Source organism: Gastrolobium bilobum, unplaced genomic scaffold (genome assembly GCF_033153095.1).
Source record: "Gastrolobium bilobum isolate Gb01-03AN ecotype WA unplaced genomic scaffold, APGP_CSIRO_Gbil_v1 utg57853, whole genome shotgun sequence".
Lineage (NCBI taxonomy): Eukaryota > Viridiplantae > Streptophyta > Magnoliopsida > Fabales > Fabaceae > Gastrolobium > Gastrolobium bilobum.
The window spans coordinates 109,050-130,702 of record NW_026897351.1 but is presented as its reverse complement, the minus strand read 5'-3'; the positions used below and the strand labels follow the sequence as shown (position 1 = coordinate 130,702).

Here is a 21,653-nt window from a genome sequence, read left to right as displayed (position 1 = left end):
AAAGAGCCCACAATTTTGTTCCTAAATCCCTCCAATCGGGTTTATTTATTTATTATTTAATTTGTTTTTTGCAATCAGATATTTTTCCACTTTAAAAACTAAAATTGTTGGATTTTTCTTTTTGTGGTACAAAAAATTGACGAAAATAGATTGGCTATAATATTTCTACATTGAATGTAGATAAATTATCTACGTTCGTTTTCAAAATGACATCATTTTAAGTTGAAAAAGTAAAAAATTATAATAAAAAAACTACTATAACTTTAAAATAAATTATAAGGGATACATTATTTTACCTATTATTTTTCTGTTTACCTTTACGTATCAGAATTTTAATAGGAGAGAAAAATGATAAATATAATTGAGATTTTGATCAAATGATATTAGAGAATGGTAGATAAAGTAGGCAAAAAAATAATAAATAAAATAATTTATCTCAAATTATAATTATAAAAATACCTTAATTTTTATATTAAAACGATATCCTTTTTGGGCTCAATCCCATATATTTTTTTATAATTGATTACGATTTGGTAAATAAGTAGAAAAGCGGTGGCTATATGTAAACCAGCGGCGTTCCGACCTGCTTATTGCCGTATTGGCTGTTACGGGTCCCACCACTATTGTCATTCTCTCAGTACTCTCAAATAAAAAGGTATCTTCCTTCTTCTGTTTCTTAACTCTCTCTCTCTCTCTCGTCTCCCAATTTCTCAAATTCCACCAACACTACTCTATTTTCCAATCCTTATTTTCTCAATTATTTCTTCACACACACAAACACTAGTAAACGTTTTCTTCAAGCAAACCAAAGCAATTCAACTTTTTCTGATCAGGTATGATTTCTCTCTCTTTAGCTTTCCCTTTTGCTTATATATGATTGTACATGTGTGTGTTAGTTCAGTGAGATCAGAATCTGTTGTTTATATATGTTGCTCTAATTTATGGTTATGGCTGGTTCTATATGTTGTGCATAGCATAAAACATTTGAGAATATTTCACTCTGATCAGAAATATTGTTGCATCTTCAACGGTTTTTTTTTATCATTATTCTCTTATTGCGATTGATCGATTATGGATTGCGCTTAGTTTCGTGTTCGATCTTCATTTCTACCTTCTATTTGTTTCCTTTTTGGAAAGTTCAACTTCAAATTTTTCTTTACTCTAAAACTTCATCACAATCTTTGCCCTGATTTCATCCACTAGTTTGGTTTTGATCGTCATACCTGATCTGGAGATATCAATCTCTGTAAAAGTATCATCCGTTTCTGTTGAGACGTTTCAATAAAAATTAGAAAGAACAAGTCACTGCTAATCCAAGAAGCTTTTCATTTAATTGATTCTTATGTTTTGGCTTTTAGGCGTTAGGTGGTGATTTTTCTAATATACGTTATGCATACTTTGATTTTGATATCCGTTTAGATCTCATTTAATTAAATTTACTGGTATATGTACTGTATAAATATATTCAAATGGAACTTGATGTACTTTGCCTAACAAAGTAAAAGGTTATTTAATACAAAAACAAAAGAGAGGAAGGACTAGTACTGCTGCCACTTTGTTTTGAATGTTTTCTCAGCTCTGCCAGCTTCACTACTGTTTGCAATTTTCTATTCTTAAAATTCAACATTAGCCCTACTTTTCTTCGTAAAACACGAATATGTCCTTCACTTTTTTCTTTGTCTCTTTTTTTAACTAAGAAGGATTATATTTAAGGAAATTGAATATATTATTAAAACATAAAAAAAAATATGTATTTCCAAAAAAGAATTGTCATAATTTAAATGACTACTTAATATAAATAAATATTTCTCCAATATTTAAGTTAAAAGAAATAATAACTTTTTGTGGTTGAAATTATTAAATAACTACATAATTTATTACATCGTAAAAACAATTAATATTATAATTATAAAAATATTTTTAATAAATTAGTAACATGTATGCATTTTTCTTTTTTTAGCCATTCTCATATTAACATAGTCTACGCATTCATTTTTTACATAACTGATCGAGTATGCAAGTATATTTTGATTTGCATAATGACTGATCTTTTGCATAATAATTGATCGCTCTGATTCTGAATAGCAGATTTTTATTTATGGTTGATATTTACAAAGTTCTATATCAATATTGTAATTTTTTTTATCTGAACAATAGAACAAAATAGCAACACAGTTTTTTTATATAAATATAAGGCTTGCATTGTGATTAACCAACTACAGCGGCAGTCAAAATTTTTGATCTTTTTCTCCCTTGCACATGGGTAATACACTTTTAATTTATTAAATTAAAAACTTAAAAAAATTGCAATTAAAATTCCAAACAAAATTCAAATTGTAACCACGAGAAGTGCGCAGATGATTTGTCATTAATGAAAAGGACGCAAATAACGCGCTTTTACTTTGCTGAATATATATCAATTAAAAAGAAAAAGGAAAAAACTTTGCTGAATATATTTGTTATATAAAGGGGAAAAGTTTGGTGGGGGGTGTGGTAGCTAACATCAAAAGTGGGCTGCTCACACACCTCAGGTAATAAAGTTTATTATGGCAAATTCTCGTTTATCTTTGAATTTTAGATCTTTGGGTCCCATGATGTCTAAGTCATACCAATTTTCCAGATGCAACCTTCTTCCATATGGAAAAATTAAATGGTAAATTTGATTTTTGAAGAAAAGTAGGAAATAGAAAGAATTTTTTTTGAAAATAGGCCCAAAGGTGGGAAGGTGAAAAGAACAGGAGCTATGATATTTGTGTAGTGGGCTGAGAAATGTCTTATGTGTAGGATCGAGCTGTAACACAGCATTTAGGGACCCAGATAGGTGGCATCTTCACAATACCAGTAACCACATCAAGTCTTTTGCAAGGGTTATTAAAATTATTATTGTCAGTACTACTTTTTCCAAGACATGTTTAGGAGAGATTCTTGTGTATTATGGCAATCAGACATAATAAATTAATTATATAACATAAAAATTTATGTAATTTTTCAATATTAATGTACTCAAATTATCCTTTTTTTAGTTTTAAGATTTTTCTATGATCATAAACAAATTATTCCCTTATATTTCAGTACTGCATCTGCGTACCTTTTGTTGTTATTCACCCTTTTCATGAGGTGTCATCCTCATGCCGGTGCACGTTTTGACCAGGGTTTGGTAGCTGTCTCTGGTTATATTTTTATTTTTTCCTAGGGATGAGATCGATGGATATCTATCTAGCTATTATTATTATTATTATCTTATATAAGTGGATTTTAATAATAACTTTTTTGTAAGATTTATTAACAAGATTTGTACCACTCGAATGTCAATTACTTTAAATAATAATAATTTTTGTTGGTGTATATTTTATTTATAATTTACTTATCTCGTCTTTTAGTAGGAATAAAAAATATAATCATCTGTCACTTGAGCTAAGTTCGGTGTCCAATTTATCATCACATATAATGGTAGGATTTAGGAAGATATTATAGAATATAAAACAAAATTTTTGTTCAAGTTGCCATGTCTCCAGTCCCTTTTTAAGAGTTGGAATACCCTGAACCATTTTAATTAGAGGACCAAGAGTCTTAGAGTTGATTATTTATGAAGTTTTGATTATTTATTTTTTAACTTATTCTTCCATTTGACTCGAAGGTCACAAGTTCGAGTTGTGTAATGTGTTAACTGCCTATTATAATATGATATAGTGACCTTATCTGAATGTGCACATAGTGTGAACTTTACAGTATCAATTTACCTTTGTTTATACTTCCATGGTTAGGAATACAAATTATAGGATTTTTTATTGGGCAATACTAGATTATTTCATTGATTTGTGGAGAAAATTTTAACAAGTGACATTTTTCAATAATAAATCTCATGTTTGTAGTGAATTAATTTATTCTGGGTCATATTTTGAAACTACGGTTACACTGAATTTACAAATGAAGGTGGCCTTGATATTTGAAACTAATATTCTCAGGATTCGACTGTTGTATTGCAACATGCAATTACTCCAACATCTGAAACTCAAACCAACAGTAACTATTTTAGAATGGAGCTTATACAATATCTATAGAGTCCCTTAAACACCCGACCTCTCAACTTTTCAAAACAACAAACTTCAGTTGTTAAGCTTGAGATGTAGTTTTTTCTTTTCTTTTCTTTCTTTCTTTCTTTTTTTTTTTGGGTGGGGACGGGTATTGCGTAATGTTCTTATTTGTATGGTATAATAATAATAATGTTCTGGTCGCCCCCCCTTCTCTCTCTTTTTTCTTAATCTATACATGTTCTTTCCATTTCCATACTTCCTTTAATATATTATCTATAGGGATTGTGATTGAGTGCCTTTACATCAATAGCAAAGCCTATCCAACTAAATACATCTACAATCCTGATATTTCTTCTTTTCTTCTAAAGCAGTCAATAGGAGGAAGCAAACATGGAAGAAGAGACAAAAGTCATTTCAGAAGTTTCAGCGACAAAGATAGTTGAGGCGGAGGCTCATAAGGATGATAACATTAAGGTATCATTGTGTGGTTGCATTCGTTATTTAAGAAGTTGCGTACTGTATAAAGTACTAAGTCAGAAGTTCTTTACAAAGTTTCCTTTTAGCATAATTTTCAGTGTTATAACATGGATCAGTTGTGGATATATTTATTGAATCAACATACATTTGTATACACCTATTTTCAGTTAGACTCGACTAATTGTGTGTTTGGAAATGATATTGAATTAAGAGGATGGGAGACGAGGATTGAATTGAAGGACAGAGAAAAGAGAGATATGTCATTGTGCTGGTTTTATTCTATATACTTGTTTCAAAATTTATAAATTTCAAATATAGTTGTATTAGAGATAGAGAAGTCATAAGATTGTTTTAACAATTGTTAATCAATTGAAAGAATATAGATTTCAAGACCATAATAATGCTGCTTAGAGCTTCTATTTCACTTTTTTGATAGGACAATCCAATCCCTGTCGTGATATGTTTCTAGCTTATGATGCTTCATTTAGTTGACTCTTGAATATAGTATTGAAGTCTCTTTTTTTTTTTGTAACTTGATCACTACATGGACTCAATAAATTTACACATTTCATAAAAAGTATAATTTATAACTCACCATCACTTGGTCAGCAGGGACACTTCTGACTTACTTAGGTTGAGATGAACAAGCTGCAGCTTTGGATCAAACTGCTTTTGTTTCCTTATACTTACTAAAGGAAAGTTTTTTTTTTTTTTAGTAAAAAAAGGAAAGCTTGTAACTCTTAATAGATGATTTACATGAAGTCTTTTACCATAAGCCGGAATGCTTAAATGTTGCATTTCTCAAATACATTGGTAGTCAATAAGTGCTTAGTGCGAACCATAATATTTAGTTTTCGTTATAGTTTCTGTTTATTATTATTTTATTTTTTTTATGATTTATTGTAGGAAACAAATGGAGACCTGCCTCAAGTACAAGGCGAAGGAAAGAAAGAAGATGAAGAGAATGCCTTTGATGGGGAATTCATTAAAGTTGAAAAGGAAGAGAATGCCTTAGATGATAAATCCCACAAAGCTGAAAGAAGCTCAGATCCTCCAAACAGAGAATTTCTAGAAGCACAAGAGAAGATACAGGAACTTGAGGTTGAATTACAAAGACTAGCAGAATCTTTAAAGACCTCTGAACATGAAAATGCTCAGCTGAAGGAAGAGATCTCAGTTACAAAAGAGAAATTGGAGGGAAGTGGAAAGAAATATGAAGAGCTTGAACTGAATCACAAGAAATTGCAAGAGCAGATTATTGAAGCTGAGAATAAATATAATCTGCAGCTCAGTACTCTTGAAGAGGCACTACAAAGTCAAGAAGTGAAGCAGAAAGAGCTTCTTCATGTGAAGGAAGCATTTGATGATATGAACCTTGAGCTTGAAAGCTCGAGAAAGAGGATGCAGGAATTGCAGCATGAGCTGAAACTTTCTGCAGATGAGGCACGGAAGTTTGAGGAGCTGCATGAGCAAAGTGGTACACATGCTGAATCTGAGGGAAAGAAGGCCTTAGAATTTGAGAGACTACTTGAAGAAGCCAAATTGAGTGCAAAAGGAATGGAAGATGAGATGGCTTCCCTGAAGGAAGAATTGAAGGGAGTTTATGATAAGATTGCTGAAAATCAAAAGGTTGAAGAAGCACTTAAAGCAACTGCAGCAGAACTCTCTACCATCCAAGAGGAGTTGACACACTCAAAATCCCAGCACTTGGAAATTGAGAATAAACTGTCTTCGAGGGACTCTTTTGTAGATGAGTTGACTGAGGAACTAAACCTCAGAAAGACTTCAGAAACACAGCTAAAGGAAGACATGTCAGCACTTCAAAATCTATTTGCCTCTACAAAGGAAGAACTGCAGGAAAAAATTTCTGAGTTGGAAACTTCAAAGTTCAAGTTTCAGGAGGAGGAAAAATTGAGGGAATCAATTGAAGTTGCATTCATGAGTCAGGAAGCACAAGTTCTCGCCATAAAAGAGGAACTGACTAAACTTAATATTGAAAAAGAAGGCCTTGAAGAAAATGTGGAAGATCTAACCCGTAATGCAAAGCAGCTGAAGGAGTTATGCACTGATTTAGAGGAAAAACTAAAGCTTTCAGACGAAAATTTTCTCAAAACAGATTCTCTTTTATCTCAGGCACTTTCAAACAATGCAGAGCTTGAGCAGAAGGTGAAGTCCTTGGAAGATCTCCATACCGAATCTGGAGCTGTTGCAGCTACTGCTAGTCAAAGAAGTCTTGAGCTTGAGGGACATGTTCAGACTTCAAATGCAGCTGCAGAAGAGGCAAAATCACAACTTAGGAAGCTGGAAACACACTTCATAGCAGCAGAGCAGAGGAATGTGGAGCTTGAGCAACAATTAAATTTAGTACAACTGAAAACCAATGATGCTGAGAGAGAAGTGACTGAATTCTCTGAAAAAATTTCTCATCTCAATGCTAAATTGACAGAAGCTGAGGAAGAAAAGAATCTCCTTGGTCGCCAACTGCAGGAGCACATGGAAAAGGTAATTCAACTTGAATCTGACTTAAATCAATCATCTAGGCAGAGTTCACAATTACAGGAAGAGCTGAAGATAGTCAATGAAAAATGTTCTGAGCATGAAGACCGAGCCAGTATGAACCATCAGCGTAGCCGAGAACTAGAAGATTTAATCCAGAGCTCTCATTCCAAATTGGAAGATGCTGATAAGAAGGTGAGTGAGTTGGAATTGTTACTTGAAGCAGAGAAATACAGAATTCAGGAACTCGAGCAACAAATAAGCTCATTGGAAAAGAGATGCAGTGATTCAGAAGCAGATGCCAATAAATACCTTGACAATGTATCTTATCTGACCTCAGAACTTGAGGCATTTCAAGCACGAGCCTCAAGCCTTGAAATTATACTGCAGGCAGCTAGTGAAAGGGAAAGGAAGTTAGAAGATTCTTTGATTGTAGTTACAGATGAAAAAAAAAGGTTAGAAGATGCTTCAAACAGTTTGAATGAGAAGCTTGCTGAGGCAGAAAACTTGTTGGAAATTGTGCGGGATGATTTAAATATTACACAAGTTAAGTTGCAAAGCACTGAAAGTGATCTTAAGGCTGCTGAATTGAGAGAGAGTGAGTTTATAGAAAAACTTAAAGCTTCTGAAGAAAATCTTGTCATCCGAGGAAGAGATATAGAGCAGACTGCTACGAGAAACTCAGAACTTCAATTGTTACATGAATCTCTGACAAAAGATTCTGAACAGAAACTCCAAGAAGCTCTAGAAAGATTCAACAAGAAGGATTCTGAGGTTCAATCTCTGCTTGAGAAAATTGAGATTTTGGAGAAATATATGGCCGAAGCTGAGGAACAATCAACATCTTTGAAGAATGAATTTGAAGAGAGTTTGATCAAACTGGCTTCTTTGAAAAGTGAAAATGAAGAATTGAGAAGGCAAGTTATAGAGGCAGAGAACAAGAGTTCTCAATCTTTTTCTGAGAATGAATTATTGGTTGGAACAAACATTCAACTGAAAACCAAGATTGATGAACTTCAGGAATCATTGAACTCTGCTCTATCAGAGAAGGAAGCCACTGGTCAAGAACTTGTGTCTCATAAGAACACTCTAGCTGAGTTGAATGATCTACAATCAAAATCCTCTGAAATTCAATGTGCAAATGAAGCTCGCATCCTCGAAGTAGAATCACAATTACAAGCAGCATTGAAGAGACATACTGAGAAGGAATCAGAAACCGAAGAATTGAATGAGAAGCTGAGTACACTAGAAGGCCAAATAAAGTTTTACGAAGAACAGGCACATAAAGCAGCCGGACTAAATGAGGAAAATTCAAAGCTTAAACAGGAAATAGCCATGTATGAATCCAAATTAAGTGATTTACAGTCAAAGCTCACTGCTACACTTGTTGAGAAGGATGAAACAGTTCAAGAGATACTCAACTCTAAGAATGCCATTGAAGAATTAGTGACAAAGCATAGTGCAGAAGCGCAGACATTAAAATCACAGGTACATAAGATATGGGCTATACATACTGATATTCCTTTCTTTTTCCTACCTTCTTCTATTGCTATTTGTGGTAATATAATTTTCTGAAATAAACATTTCGTTTAAAACCATGATAAGTAGAGAGATGATCTCAGAATGAAATGAGATCATCTTGCAGATATCTTCAGTAATAGATGAGAAGAACTTGCTCAATGAGACTAATCAGAATTTAAAGAAGGAACATCTGATATTTGAACTAAATTGTCAATATACTATACATTGAAGGAGTTTGTGTGATTAATCTGATGTTATGCAGGTTGGAAGTATTCAAACTGCTGCTTCTCAAAGAGAAGCAGAATTAAGTTCAAAATTGGAAGAATATGAGCAAAAAGTTCATGATAGAAATGTGCTGAATGAGAAGGTTGTAGAACTTGAGAAAGAGTTGCAACTTGCACAGGCTACTATTGCCAACCAGGTATGCTGATTCACTTCTTACTCGAATATACTATATTCTTTCAAGGTTATAAGATATGTTTAAAAAAAAAAAAACGAGATATTGATGCTGCCTCTGATATTAAATTAATCAATTATTCATTGTAGGTTTAGATCTTGTATTTTTTTTTATCAATCTACGTGATATTGTTTTGCCATTTAAAACATCCTTTTTATTTTTTTTGGTTGCTATTCCTTCAAGATCTCTCAATTTTCTAGTAGGGGCAGAGCTATGTGTTGTCTGAGGGGGCTCCCAACAAAATTAATCTTTCCCACTTTACTTGTAATTTTTTTTATTTTTATTTTTAAAAAAAAAGAGATATTTGAACTTAGTCCTCTTATCAAGGGTGTTCTTTCTCTTTGGCCACCCATATTTAAACGATCTATGTTTGCTGAGATTGATATAAATATATAACTTATATAAGTGATTTGTGTCATACTGATTTCCTTTTCTTTTCTTAAAAAAAAAAAACAATAAAAACAGAAAGGTGCAGAATCTCAGAAGTTGGAACTCGAGGCAGCCCTGAAGAATTCTCTTGAAGAAGTTGAAACTAAGAAAAAGGAAATCTCTGTTCTACAGAAACAAGTAATAGATTTAGAGCAGAAATTGCAACTGACTGGTGATAAAATCTCAGTTAAGGTAATTCTTCTCCCATAAGTTCCCAAGCACTCCTGTTTGTGTCTGAACAGATGGAAACCTTTGCGCATCATGTTAAAGTTTCTCCGTGTCCTTGCATTATTTCCTCGTAAATTTAAAATCAGAAATGACAAGATTTGCCTTCATTTCAATTTTAATTTTATTTAAAGGGTTTGCCACTTTTCCTGCCACTGCAGATGGAAAATTTTGCAGCAAACACATTTACACTAGGATCTGCCAGTGGATCCTAGCATCTAAAAGAAAAAAAAATTCCAAGATCCGCCCACGGATCCTAATGTAAATAAGTCTTGCTGGAAAATTTCTCAAAGCCTTATTTAAATTGATTTTCAGTGTTATGGTTTTGATTTTTCTTCTCTGTCCTTGTCTTCATATAAACTTCGTCGAGGGAGTGGAGGAGGAGCCCAAAGAATAACTTATTGGGTTGATGTTTGGATAAATATTGGGCTTTTTGGTTGAAATATATATAATATTGGAGGATGTTGAAATTTGAACTCTTCACTCAGTCAAATTAGCTATTTTAGCTTTTTGAAGTATCATTTAAAGGTGATCCCAAAAAAAAAGTATCATTGATCTAAAAGTTAAAAAAATCATTTAGTAAAAGTAACTAATGATTTCTTCATCTATAGGTCTAGGATTATTCCATTTTGTTAATAAAATTTCATGTTTGTATTTTCTAATGATGTTCCAGGGTGATGAGGGTGCTGATCAGAAAGATGGGTTGGAAATCAAATCCAGGGACATTGGATCAAGCCTCTCGACTCCATCAAAAAGGAGGAGCAAGAAAAGGTCTGAAGCAACAACTGCTCAAACATCATCGTCGTCCGAGACAAATGTTCCAACTGTTCAGGATTCGCCTGTCATAAATTTCAAGTTCATCTTGGGAGTAGCTCTTGTGTCCATTATCTTTGGCATAATTCTTGGGAAGCGGTACTAGAATCTACAGTATGTTTTTGGGTTTTGTTATTCATCATGGTTTCTCCATTTTATTTTATTTTCACATTTCTTATCGGATTGAAAGCTTTCTTTGCATGCTTTCAAGCTCCAGTCTTCAGGTTGGTCAGGGAACTTGTTTTCATTCCTATCCCTTGCCCGTGTGCAAAAGAAATGGAGTTTGATTAATGTTCTATTTTAACTTTTGGATTTTTTTTATAACTTGAATGCGAGGTGTTTATGATATGGAGCACATTTTTCTTCTCAGTTTGTGTCTGAGTGAAGGAATTCGGGCAGCTAGAAAACTTGTACCTACTACTGTGTATAATATTCTCTCTCTCCTCTCTAATGTGTATAATATTTGAAAAAGGATAATTGTATTTTGCATATTATAAAATATTCAAAAAAAGTTAAAAGAGCCTTACAAAGAAATATATTTCATTATTTCTTATAATATTTTTGCGTCTTTGTAGTAATTATTATTTATGTGAAGTGTTAAGAGTTTATAGGATGGATTATGTACTATTATTTTTATTATGATTGCTATTTTATAATATCTTTTGAATGTACTAAGTAATTATTAATGATATTTTAGTAGGACCTGAAATATCAATGTGGAGATTGATTCGAAACCGAATCAAACACTGAAACTTTTGGTCGTTTGATTTCTAAAATTTGGGAATTGTGAAAAATGATTTGATGACAATTCAACTCGTTGCTTGGACAATCTTCTTCTATCCGAAAATGATTTGATGACAAATCAATTGTGAAAAATGATTTGATGACAATCCACACTGAACATTTTAGCCATCCAATTTTTTTTTTAAATCTCCACTGCTAATGCATATTCTCATAATTATGTAGCAATTATAGGTGGATGTATTGTGCAGCATAGCCTTCATCAGTTCATAGTGACTGGACTACGGTGTAAGTTTTCTGACCAAGATGGCTCAGCAAATTAAATAGTTTTTTTTCTTCTTGTTTTCCGGTTTTGCTTTGCACATGAATCATGACATTAATTTATTCAATTAATGTAAAGGTTGCAATCATCATAACATAAAGGTTGGTGCAATTTGTTTGGCACGAGCCATTTGGTTTAGAAAACAAGGGTTATTTTCTGGATGGCCACGACCCAAGAGTGATTTTTGCCGTCAATTTGAAAGTTGATTTGTTGAATAAGTATCACGTGAATATTAGAATGATTATATTCCAAACAGAACGATAAAATAGAAGTGGGGAAGTTTTTGCTCAAGAATGTTCACTTCTATACCAGGCAAAGAACACAAGTCTTAACTTACATGTAGGGTCACCCTGTCTAGCCCAAGGGGTTCTGTACCCCCGAGTAAAAAAAAAAAAAACTAGGTACGATCAAAACAGCTAAAATACTCAACACCATTATACCAACTTATTTTTTTTTTTAAAAGTTACACTCTCTTTTTCTTAAAAAAATGTCCAAATTATACTGTTATTATATATATATATATATATATATATATATATATATATATATATATATATATGATATGTTTTAGTTAATTTTAATGTAAACGAAACATTTAACAATAATCGACAACTAGGAATAGCCTTGCAATTATATTTTTCCTCTTTTTATGTGTCATCGATTATTTTAAACACTCCTATTAGAATAAAAATTTTATTACGAGACTTCAATTAAATTTTTTAGTTTTCTTAAAAATATTAAAATTAATATTAAAAGTTCAAAACTAATTGTCTATATTGTTGAGAATCATAAAAAATAGAAAACTCGTTAATATTAAAATAAAATAAAGTACAGTATAAATATAATTTAACGATGATGGTTTTTTCGAAATGTAAGAGAGAAATAAATTTTTTCGAAATAAAATTAAAAAAAGATATTTTAAGTACCTCACAATAAAATCAAGTCAAAAATTTATAAAAAAAAAAAAAAAAAAAAACAAGAAAAGCTATCATACAAAGTAATAATAATCAAATGGTCATCATCAATTTGTGAGTATTATAATAATAGAAAAGATGTTGGATAGTTAAAAAAACGAGACGTATCATTGTCTGCCTGTCCTACTCACAAAACAAAGGACAAAATTGGATGATTAAATTAAAGGATTTTTGGCACACCCAAAGTCCCAAGCATCAAAGATGACGTGATTATGAAACTAATCTTGTTTAATTAATCCCTAACAATCTAGTGATCACCATCATCAATAACATGGTATAATAATAATGTGGCTCAATTACGTGATATAAAACGATGGTAACGACATATCCAAAACAAAACGGAGCACCCAAAGAGGATAATAACACCCAAACTTTTTCTGGGCTACAAAGTCATCACCCTTTCTGTCTCCTTCTTTATTTTACTCTCTCATTTTTTATTTTCTATCTCTAAATTTTCTCTCTCACCAAACATTACAATCCTTTCTCTGACACATTTTCCTTGTCTTTCCCTCTCTGTTTTGTCACTTTATCCCCGAAAGTTTCCTCCAAAGCTTTCGATTCTCTCTCTCTCTCGTCTCTCACCGATCATGCTTCAAAGTTTGGTCCCTCGACCTCCTCTCAATTCCAATCCTAACGCCATGAAAACGAAGCGCGCCGACCGCGACCGCGACGACGGCGATTCCCCTCCTGAGGAAGCCTCCTTCAAGCGACCGAACTCCGGCGAGAAGACGGTGGTGGAAAGCGAGGGACGCGAGGAGGAACAAGCCTTCGAACCTGAATCCGAAGGCGAGTCTAGTGGCCTCAAACTCTTAGGGCTTTTGCTCCAATGCGCAGAGTGCGTCGCCATGGACAACCTCAACTTCGCCAACGACCTCTTGCCGGAGATCGCCGAGCTCTCCACGCCGTTCGGCACGTCGCCGGAGCGCGTCGGCGCGTACTTCGCTCAGGCGCTGCAGGCGCGAGTTGTGAGCTCCTGCCTAGGCGCTTACTCGCCGCTCACCACCAAATCGGTTGCCCTAACTCAGTCGCAGCGAATCTTTAACGCGTTCCAATCCTATAACTCGGTCTCGCCGTTGGTGAAGTTCTCGCACTTCACCGCGAACCAGGTAATCTTCCAGGCACTGGATGGCGAGGATCGCGTCCACATCATCGACGTTGACATCATGCAGGGACTTCAATGGCCAGGATTGTTCCACATCCTGGCATCACGCTCGAAGAAGATCCGCTCCATGAGAATCACCGGATTCGGATCCTGCTCTGAGCTGCTCGAGTCAACAGGGAGGAGACTCGCCGACTTCGCGAGTTCGCTCGGTCTTCCGTTCGAGTTCCACCCGGTGGAAGGAAAAATCGGGAGCGTGACGGAGGTGAGTCAACTCGGAGTGAGGCCGAACGAGGCAATTGTCGTGCACTGGATGCACCATTGTTTGTATGACATAACCGGCAGCGATTTGGGGACGTTGAGATTGCTGACTCAGCTGAGGCCAAAGCTGATCACCACCGTCGAACAAGATCTGAGCCACGCTGGGAGCTTCCTCGCGAGGTTCGTGGAGGCCTTGCATTATTACAGCGCGTTGTTCGACGCGCTGGGAGATGGATTGAGTGTGGACAGCCTCGAGAGGCATATGGTGGAGCAGCAGCTGTTGGGCTGCGAGATCAGGAACATCGTGGCCGTTGGTGGGCCCAAGAGGACCGGTGAGGTTAAGGTGGAGAGATGGGGGGATGAGTTGAGACGGGTCGGGTTTCGACCCGTTTCACTCCGGGGCAACCCGGCTGCACAAGCTAGCTTGTTGCTAGGTATGTTCCCTTGGAAAGGGTATACGCTGGTGGAGGAGAATGGTTCCCTTAAGCTTGGGTGGAAGGATCTATCTCTGTTGATAGCCTCTGCTTGGCAACCGTCTGATTTGATTACTTACCACCCTGATTAAAATCACAGTTTACTTAAGCGTGATGATGATCCTAGTTTTGATTTCCTTTGTGGGGGAACAACCCTTGAATTTTCTCTCCCACCTCTGCTGCAACTTAAAAGCCCTGATGTGTTCTGAAAAATCATTGCAAGTTGCAACAATCAACTATGGTTCCTTAAAAAAAATTTATTTTTATAATTGTTTAATTGAATTGGACTCAGAAGCACAAAGCTTATTGTTTGGGTCCTATTACGTGGGAAGCCAAAGGAAGAGGGGGATTGCTTTTGTCTATTATACAATAATAATAATGATTATGGAGAAGAAAACATGAGTCCTTTTTGTTTATGACGTTTCCTTAGACCAATGTTTGTTAGGTTCAATAAAAAAAAGAGAAATAAGAATGAATGACGTCTACTGTTTCCGTGCAAAATTTGCCAACTGTTACAATGAGTTGTGGTTGTGGGTGGCTAGGGAAAGAGAGCAGACTGTGCTGTCTAGTGTCTACAGTCTACACATACATAGAAAATAAAATACTGTCAATTCTCATTACTCTCAGCTCTGGAGTCTGGAGGAGAGCGAGACTTGAGAGGAGAGGTCAGTTCAATTTTCTTGGTGGACCTAACTTCTCTGTTGTCTTCTGTTATTTAATGAATTATTATTACTCATTTTAGCAAAAAATAAAGAGGAGCGGTGCATAAATAATTATTATTCAGAAAATGTTAAATTATATTGAAATTTTAAACGAAATAATAACTCACGAGGACCACAGTCCGTGTACTCTTATTTATGGTGCATGGGTAAGTCCTGAAGTTAAGTAAAAATTAACTTAACAATTTTTTCAGATTGGTTTAGGTTCGATAGGTGGAGTCACTAGGGTGTGTATGACAATCTTCTCAGAATTAATTTTTTTTTAATTTTTGTTCTCGGGAACAGAAATGGATAGGAAACTCGTTTGATAAAATCGGTTTATTTTTTTGTTCTCGGGATGAACCTGTTTAATTGTTGTGTTGGGGAACAGAAAAAAGAATCAAAAAATTTCTGTTTTTTTTGTTCTCGGACACAAAATGAGAAACACTTATCTCTCTTAATCACTCTCCACCTCTACATCATCACCACCACCACCATCATCCCGACACGACTGTCGCCACCATCATCGCCGCTGCAACCGTACCACTAGTGTCGTCATCACCACCACAATGTCACCACCACTATTACCACCACCTCCACCCATCACTACCACCATGCCACCGTCACCACCACCACGACTACCACCGCCGCCACCACTATCACCACCACCATCACCACTACCACCATCATTGCAACCACTGTTGTCACCGCCACCATCGTCATCACACGCCACTGCCACCACCCCTATCGTCATCACTACCACCACCACCACGCCATCACTACCATTGCCGCAACCACTACCGTCACCACCATCGTCGTCGTCGTCGCTGGCGCCACCAACCACCACCACCATCGTCACCACCACCGCCACCATTACACCAACGCCACCACTACCATCACCACGTCATCGCCACCACCGCCACTGTCATCTACCACCACCGCCGCAGCCACTGGCACCACCACCACCACCATGCCACTGCTACCATTATTACCGCCACCAACCACCATAGCCACCACCATTGTCGCAGCCACGACCGTCACCTCCACCCCCACCATCCCCACCATTACCACTGCCATCGTCGCAACCACTGTCATCACAACCACCACCTCTATCTTCACCACGTCACTGTCACCACCACTACCGTGTCGCCGCCGCCGCCACCACAACCACACTATATGGAAAGGAAAGTGATGATCCGAATTTTTTTTATATTTAATAGAATTTTTTTTATTATATTATTTGTTGTGTTATCAAACACAATTCTCATTCTCAGAATAAAAATAGAACATGTTACCAAACATATTTTTTTCTCAGAAACTGTTCCAAGACACAGAAATAGAAAAGAATTATTTCTTTTCAGAAACATTACTCGGAAATATAATGGTTGTCATGCAGCCAAGTTGGGAATTTCGGGTTGTAGGAGTCATAATACTTTTGTTGCCATAACCCCCTTGTTTATTCTTTTTGTGTTTATTCATTAACAAATTTTAGATAAAATTATAAGAATCTCTTCAATCCAAACTTTATTTTTTATTTTATCTTTGCTTGGGAGGATTTTTTTTTTTTATAATATTAGCTTGGAGTATCTGAACAAAAAGTTGATGATTAAATATGCGAATACTTTGTGACTACACCCAGTAACCAATAATAGTTTGTCATTTTTACATCAATCAGATTTGTGTAAAGAAAATCATTACGTCAATCCACCTTAGGTATATATATATATATATATATATATATATATATATATATTCTAATATAACTTATATATATATATATTCTAATATAACTTTAAAAAATTGGTGTGTTTATAATTTTAATTTATTTTAGGATTATAATAATTTTTATTTTTTTTATTTTTTTTATTTTTCAATCAAAACGATATCGTTTTGTTGAATATTAGACAAAAATTTTTAAGAGTAAACATCATTTTTGGTCCCTGGCAATATCTACAAAATCCTTTTTAGTCCCTGGCAATAAAAAAGGACCAAATTGATCCCTAACAGTATGTAAGAAGGGCCACGTTATTGACGGAGGAGTTGACATAAGGACTAACGGCCATTTTTTCATAATTTTAGGGACCAATTTGGTCCTTTTTTATTGTCAGGGACTAAAAAGAATTTCGTAGATATTGCCAGGGACCAAAAAAAGTGTTTACTCTTTTTTTAAAATAACATTAGATATTTTATTTCATATATATATATATATATATATATATATATATATATATATTAATTAGCATAATTTTTTAAAGATACACCAAAACAATCATTTGGTTTTTGATCTTATGTAACAGTTACAATTTGTTTTTAATCTTTTGTAACAGTAATGTACCTAGCGTCTATATAATAAGGGCACATTTCTTTCAATAATAGCAGCTTTCAATAACAGCAGCTCTGATAATATATATTGAAGGAAATGCGTCCTTATTATATAGACGCTCAGTTACTGTTACAAAAGATTAAAACAAATTATAGCTGTTACATAAGATCAAAAAACAAATGATTGTTTTTATCCTTTTTCTAGTGGTGCACCATAAAAGTTACTACTTACAAATTACATGTTATTAATACTTATGTAAATAATTCAGTCAAAGATTAAAAGATGTAAAACCTCTCTCTCTCTCTCTCTCTCTATATAGATATATATATATATATATATATATATATATATATATATATATATTATTTCTTGCCTGTTGGTCATTAAAAATTCATGATACTTTTTGTAGAAATCAATTCGTGCAAAACAGCATTACTGATAATACTTTATTATGAATTCTTTTTGCAATATTAGTTTTTCAATATAAATTTACATGATCTAGCAGTTCTATTCTATGTTTGAATTTTGAAACTCTTGGAATATGATATAATTTTTTATTTTCATCCAATCACGTATTACTGTTCGTATAACAAAAACTTGCATTATTAATATTAATTAAAAAATTAGCAAAAAATGGATAATATTATAAACAGATGTACCATAAAATTATCTTTCTACATTTAAATATCTTATATAAAGATAATAATCAATATCTCATTACTAAAAATAAATGTAATCAAAAAAAATAAAAATAAATAAATAAATGTAAACCCTCGTTTAGGTTGGTAATCTTTTATAACATTGTAATGAACGTGTCTTTTCTATCTTTAAGAAAATAAATTTTAACTCATTTGTAACCTTAGATGGATCGGTCCAAAGAATAGAATGACGTGATTCCAGGCCCAATAAATGAGTTTAACTACCCCGAAAATTGTAGGCTTAGCAGGAACAAGAAACAAATGACCCTGAACTTTATCCGGAATCGGGATTATCACAAAACCAAAAAAAAAAAAAAAAGACACACACACACACAGACACGCATATAAAGTACAAACTAGGTGATTAAGCTTCTTTTTTTTTTTAAGTTAACTTAATCCTGATTATTTTTTGAGTCATATTGACTTTCCGTGATATGTCACAAATTTAAATTCTTTGAACTGGTTATATGATTAATCCAGAGTGTAGATACTAGCCAACTTTGTCTTATTTTCCTAGCTTGTGTTTTGGCTTTTTCCTATTACCCTGATCTTAAGTTTAATTAGCCAAAACTCAAAGCTCTAAAATACTGCAAATGCACTTTACACCCTGTTTGGTTTTCAAATTATGATGAACCATGTACTCTAAGCCATGTTTAGTTTTGGTTTTGGAAAAGAAAAAAAGTACTTACGGAAATTATCGACAGTACCATTAATTGGGCATTGAGAATTTTTTTTTTTTCGATTAAGGCATTGAGATTTTAATCTTGAATCAAACGATGTAAGTAAAAAATTATTTAATCAGAATCCATTGTAAATTTTTTTTTTTTATAAAACTTATTGCTCCAGATCAAGCAGTTACACAAAGGAAAAGCAAAATCATATGAATTATGAATGAAGCACCGCAAAATATTGATCCAATAATCTGAATCATCAATACAGTACGTCCTGTAATACCAAATACGAGCCACCAAAAATAACTTTCATATGCAAACTGAAAAATGAAAAAAGGAAAGAAAGAAAAATACATCATGTTTCAGAGCAATGGATTCTGTTGCATAGATGTAAACGATATAGTTATTGTAATTCATCATTTCATTGTATGGGAATCCTACGTGAATCATTTCCATTTCAGAATTGCACCGCTCCAAAATGACCTTTGGGAATTGGGATCACCTAGACAAAAAATACGGAATCCATTTTAATCATTTAGAAAATAAAGTTAATTTGTGATTCTTTTAAAATTTTAATTCTTTAAAATTGTGGTCCCACAGAAATTCAAATAGGATCCACATTAATATAAAAAATCACTTTCAGTTAAACCCGACTAGCTGTTGGGCTTCCTCCTTCAATGCTAAGCCCAAGCCCATTTGAAGGGTTTCCTAACCCTAACCCTAATTTCCACCTCCTCTATATATACTCATTGTTGTGGGTGGAGGCTAGGTTAGATTTGAGAGGTCAGATTTGAGAGAAAAAATTGTTTGATTGTTTGAGTAAAGCTTTATGCTTTGCATTTGAGAGATCTCTAGAGAGAGTTTGAGTGAAACATCTCTAGGGTAGTTTGATTATCACCATTGTTGGAGAGGTTGAGTTAACCACCACATTGGTGTATTTGATTATTTGTAACCATTATTTTCATAGTGGATTTTTGATCTGGACTAGGTCCCGGGGGTTTTTACTTCTTCATTCAAGAAGGTTTTCCTACGTTAAAACTGGTTGTGTTCTTCTTCTCTCTCTCTCCTATTTTGATTTTTTCATTTTTGATTGTTCCGCTGCGCTGCCTGACCTGGTGAAGTTCAGGCCGAGGTATTGCCGAGATCCGAGATCAGGATCTTGTTGATTGACTTCCGCACAAAGGCTGCTTAGCCGAGCTTGAGGGAACCGAGTTTTCCCAACAGTGGTATCAGAGCCCGAGTTCGACGGGTTCTGAGGGAGACGAGATGGAGACCAGTGGCATAACTCATGATGGAGATATGTTCAAGTTGACCGCAGATAATTTCACATATTGGAGACCGATGATGGAAGATCATCTCTACTGCAAAGATTTGCATGAGCCCATTATCCTTGATGAGAGACCGGCAGGCAAGACAGATAAGGAGTGGGAGATCCTGAGTCGGAAGGCGGTAGCCACGATCAGGAAATATATTGATAAAAGCCTCTTTGAGCACGTGTCCGAATTCACGAACGCGTATGAGTTATGGACGAAATTAGAGTCCATGATTCAGAAGAAGACTCCCAGGAACAAAGCACACCTGGTTCGCCGACTTGTTAAGCTTGAATACAAGGACGGTATGAGCATGATTGAACACCTGAACACATACAAAGGTATTGTGAATCGGCTGTCAAAGGCTGATATGAAAATTGATGAAGAATTGCAGGCATTGCTGCTGTTGAGCTCGCTGCCAGAAAGCTGGGATACCCTGGTGGTGACCCTGAATAACTCGACTCCGGATGGAAAATTGAAGATGGATGTCGTGACAGACAGCCTCCTGGGCGAAGAATCCAGGAGAAAAGAACGAGGTACTTTGAGTACGTCTGAGGCCAATGTTGCTGAGAACAAAGGAAAATCTGACTCCCGTGGTAGAAGTAAGAGCCGCGGTAGAGGTCGTGACAGACGAGACAAGTCAAGAGGTCGGTCAAAGCCGAAATATGAGTTGAAGTGCTTTTACTGTGGAAAGGCAGGTCATAAGAAGCCAGACTGCTGGACCCTGCAAAATGATGAGAAGAACGGCTCTGTGAAGCCGGATCAGATTATTCCCAAGAAGAGGGAAGACAAGAGCACCACTGCGGTGGCTGCAAATCCTGATGCCGATATATTCCTCCTAGGTGAGGATAACTATTTGAATGTTGCATATGATGACTGCACCTGGATTGTTGACTCTGGTGCCTCCTTCCACGTTACTCCACACAAAGGTTTTTTCTCCTCTTATCGAGGTGGTGATTTTGGAGTCGTGAAGATGGGAAATCAAGTGACCAGCAAGATTGTTGGTGTCGGTGATGTAACTCTGACCACGGATGTCGGATGCCGACTTGTGTTGAAGGATGTGAGGCATGTTCCTGACATGCGTTTGAACCTAATCTCGGTAGGCAAACTTGATGATGCCGGGTTAGTGAACTACTTCGGTAGTGTGAGATGGAAGCTGGCCAAGGGAAACTTGGTCGTGGCCCGAGGTAAGAAGGAAGGCTCCTTGTACGTAATGCAAGGAAAGATCAATGGCTGAGAAGCCAATTCTGTTCGAGATGAACCTAGCTTGGAGCTATGGCACAAGCGCCTCGGCCACATGAGCGAGAAAGGGCTACAGATCCTGAACAAGAAAGGATTACTGACCGGGTTGAAAGGCCAAGCGTTGGAGAGTTGCACGCATTGCCTAGCTGGAAAGCTGCACCGGGTTTCTTTTGTGAGACCGGATCAACCTAGACGACGCAGGTATATTCTTGACCTCGTCCATACTGATGTCTGTTCCATGTCAGAGAAATCTCTTGGAGGAGCTCAGTACTTTGTTTTGTTTATTGATGACCATTCCCGCAAAGTGTGGGTATATTTGTTGAAGTCTAAAGACCAAGTACTCCAATCCTTTAAAGAATTTCATGTTATGGTTGAAAGGGAGACTGGCA

At 35.4% G+C, this 21,653-nt stretch overlaps 2 protein-coding genes across 4 annotated transcripts; both read left to right on the top strand.

Annotated features, from left to right (window-relative positions):
- Positions 1 to 699: 699 nt before the first annotated feature.
- Positions 700 to 10,969, top strand: LOC133306163 (uncharacterized). 3 transcript variants are annotated; one of them, XM_061506438.1, is made up of 7 exons: positions 700 to 833; positions 4,406 to 4,508; positions 5,418 to 8,067; positions 8,155 to 8,495; positions 8,791 to 8,949; positions 9,451 to 9,606; positions 10,313 to 10,969. In XM_061506438.1, the coding sequence occupies exons 2-7, from the start codon at positions 4,425 to 4,427 to the stop codon at positions 10,556 to 10,558; spliced, it is 3,636 nt and encodes a 1,211-aa protein (XP_061362422.1). In that variant the 5' UTR covers positions 700 to 833; positions 4,406 to 4,424; the 3' UTR covers positions 10,559 to 10,969. The 3 variants fall into 3 exon arrangements, with proteins under 3 accessions (XP_061362422.1, XP_061362420.1, XP_061362421.1); XM_061506436.1 differs by having other exon boundaries at positions 5,418 to 8,495; XM_061506437.1 differs by having other exon boundaries at positions 711 to 833; positions 4,403 to 4,508; positions 5,418 to 8,495.
- A 1,887-nt stretch (positions 10,970 to 12,856) lies between these two features.
- Positions 12,857 to 14,707, top strand: LOC133306169 (scarecrow-like protein 23). Its single transcript, XM_061506448.1, has one exon. The coding sequence runs from the start codon at positions 13,077 to 13,079 to the stop codon at positions 14,412 to 14,414; it is 1,338 nt and encodes a 445-aa protein (XP_061362432.1). The 5' UTR covers positions 12,857 to 13,076; the 3' UTR covers positions 14,415 to 14,707.
- Positions 14,708 to 21,653: the final 6,946 nt, after the last annotated feature.